Source organism: Neomonachus schauinslandi, chromosome 9 (assembly GCF_002201575.2).
Source record: "Neomonachus schauinslandi chromosome 9, ASM220157v2, whole genome shotgun sequence".
NCBI lineage: Eukaryota > Metazoa > Chordata > Mammalia > Carnivora > Phocidae > Neomonachus > Neomonachus schauinslandi.
In genome coordinates, this window is record NC_058411.1 from 20,983,896 (window position 1) to 20,985,190 (window position 1,295).

General features: G+C 41.8%; 1 protein-coding gene across 1 annotated transcript; it reads left to right on the plus strand.

Moving 5' to 3' along the window:
* On the plus strand, window positions 1-240 carry LOC110571740 (translation machinery-associated protein 7-like). The gene has a single exon (XM_044918063.1). It carries the CDS (start codon window positions 1-3, stop codon window positions 238-240), a length of 240 nt encoding a protein of 79 aa, XP_044773998.1.
* The last annotated feature ends 1,055 nt before the right edge of the window (window positions 241-1,295 follow it).

Consider the following 1,295-nt stretch of genomic DNA (forward strand, 5'->3'; position numbering starts at 1 on the left):
ATGAGGCTACAAGAAACAACAAAGATGATGTATAAAGGGTTTGAAGGGAGGTCTGGCCACGAAGGTGGCAAGAAGCCCCTGAAGCAGTCCAAGAAGCAGGCCAAGGAGATGGACGAGGAAGATAAGGCATTCAAGCAGAAACAGAAAGAAGAGCAGAAGAAACTCGAGGAGCTAAAAGCGAAGGCCGTGGGGAAGGGCCCCCTGGCCACAGGTGGAATTAAGAAATCTGGCAAAAAGTAAGCTGTTCCATGTGCCCGAGACAATGATGATCCTTAATTCCATTCCTGTTTAAACATCTGGATTCCCTGTCATAGCATCTGTTGCTACCTACAGCTGGAATGAAGTGTTGTCTTAGATCCTGTTGTACATTTAAGAATAAACTTTTGTAAAAAAATAAAAAAAATAAAGGGTTTGAAGGGAAAAAAGAGGCGCCACAAATGGAAAACCAAAACCAATGAAGAGGGGATGGTTGAAGGACAAATGAGTACACCCTTAATCTTGAAACTTTAGGAAAAGGTCATTCGTATATTTTAAACAAGCACATGCAGAAATGCTCCTAAGAATGGTTTTGGGAGGTTGCACCACATTGACACATGCTATGAAGCAATGAATTTGCAGCAAGAAGTATTTCGCATGCACTTAGAAAGTTGCATTTGTCATGTGACTACAGACTATTCTTATCCACTCCCTGATATTATCATCATCATCAACAAAGACAATAAATAGTTGGGGAGTTCTTAAGATTATCAAAATAATTGGTTTTAGGGGCACCTGGGTGGCTCAGTCGTTAAGCATCTGCCTTTGGCTCACGTCATGATCCCAGGGTCCTGGGATCGAGCCCCGCATCGGGCTCCCTGCTCAGCGGGAAGCCTGCTTCTCCCTCTCCCACTCCCCCTGCTTGTGTTCCCTCTCTCGCTGTGTCTCTCTCTGTTGAATAAATAAATAAAATCTTTTTTAAAAATTGGTTTTAGCCAAGTACATTAGAAAGCTTAAATATTGTCATTCTTGCCCTCAGAAAGAATTATATATAGCAAGATAATGTTTAATGCAAGGTATATACAAAGAGTGCTACACGACGGATTTTAGAAATCTGGGGAGGAATTCAAATGAATTATTGCAATCAGGGAAAAGTTTTGGAGAAGGGATATGTTTTGGGCCAACTCTTGAAGGAAAGGGTACCACTTCAAAAGGCAAAGTAGGGCATGGCCAGGAGGGCAAGTGCACAAGTAGGGGGAACACCATTATGTAAGTAAAGTAGGCATAACTCAGTAAAAATGGTGGATTTAGATATAATC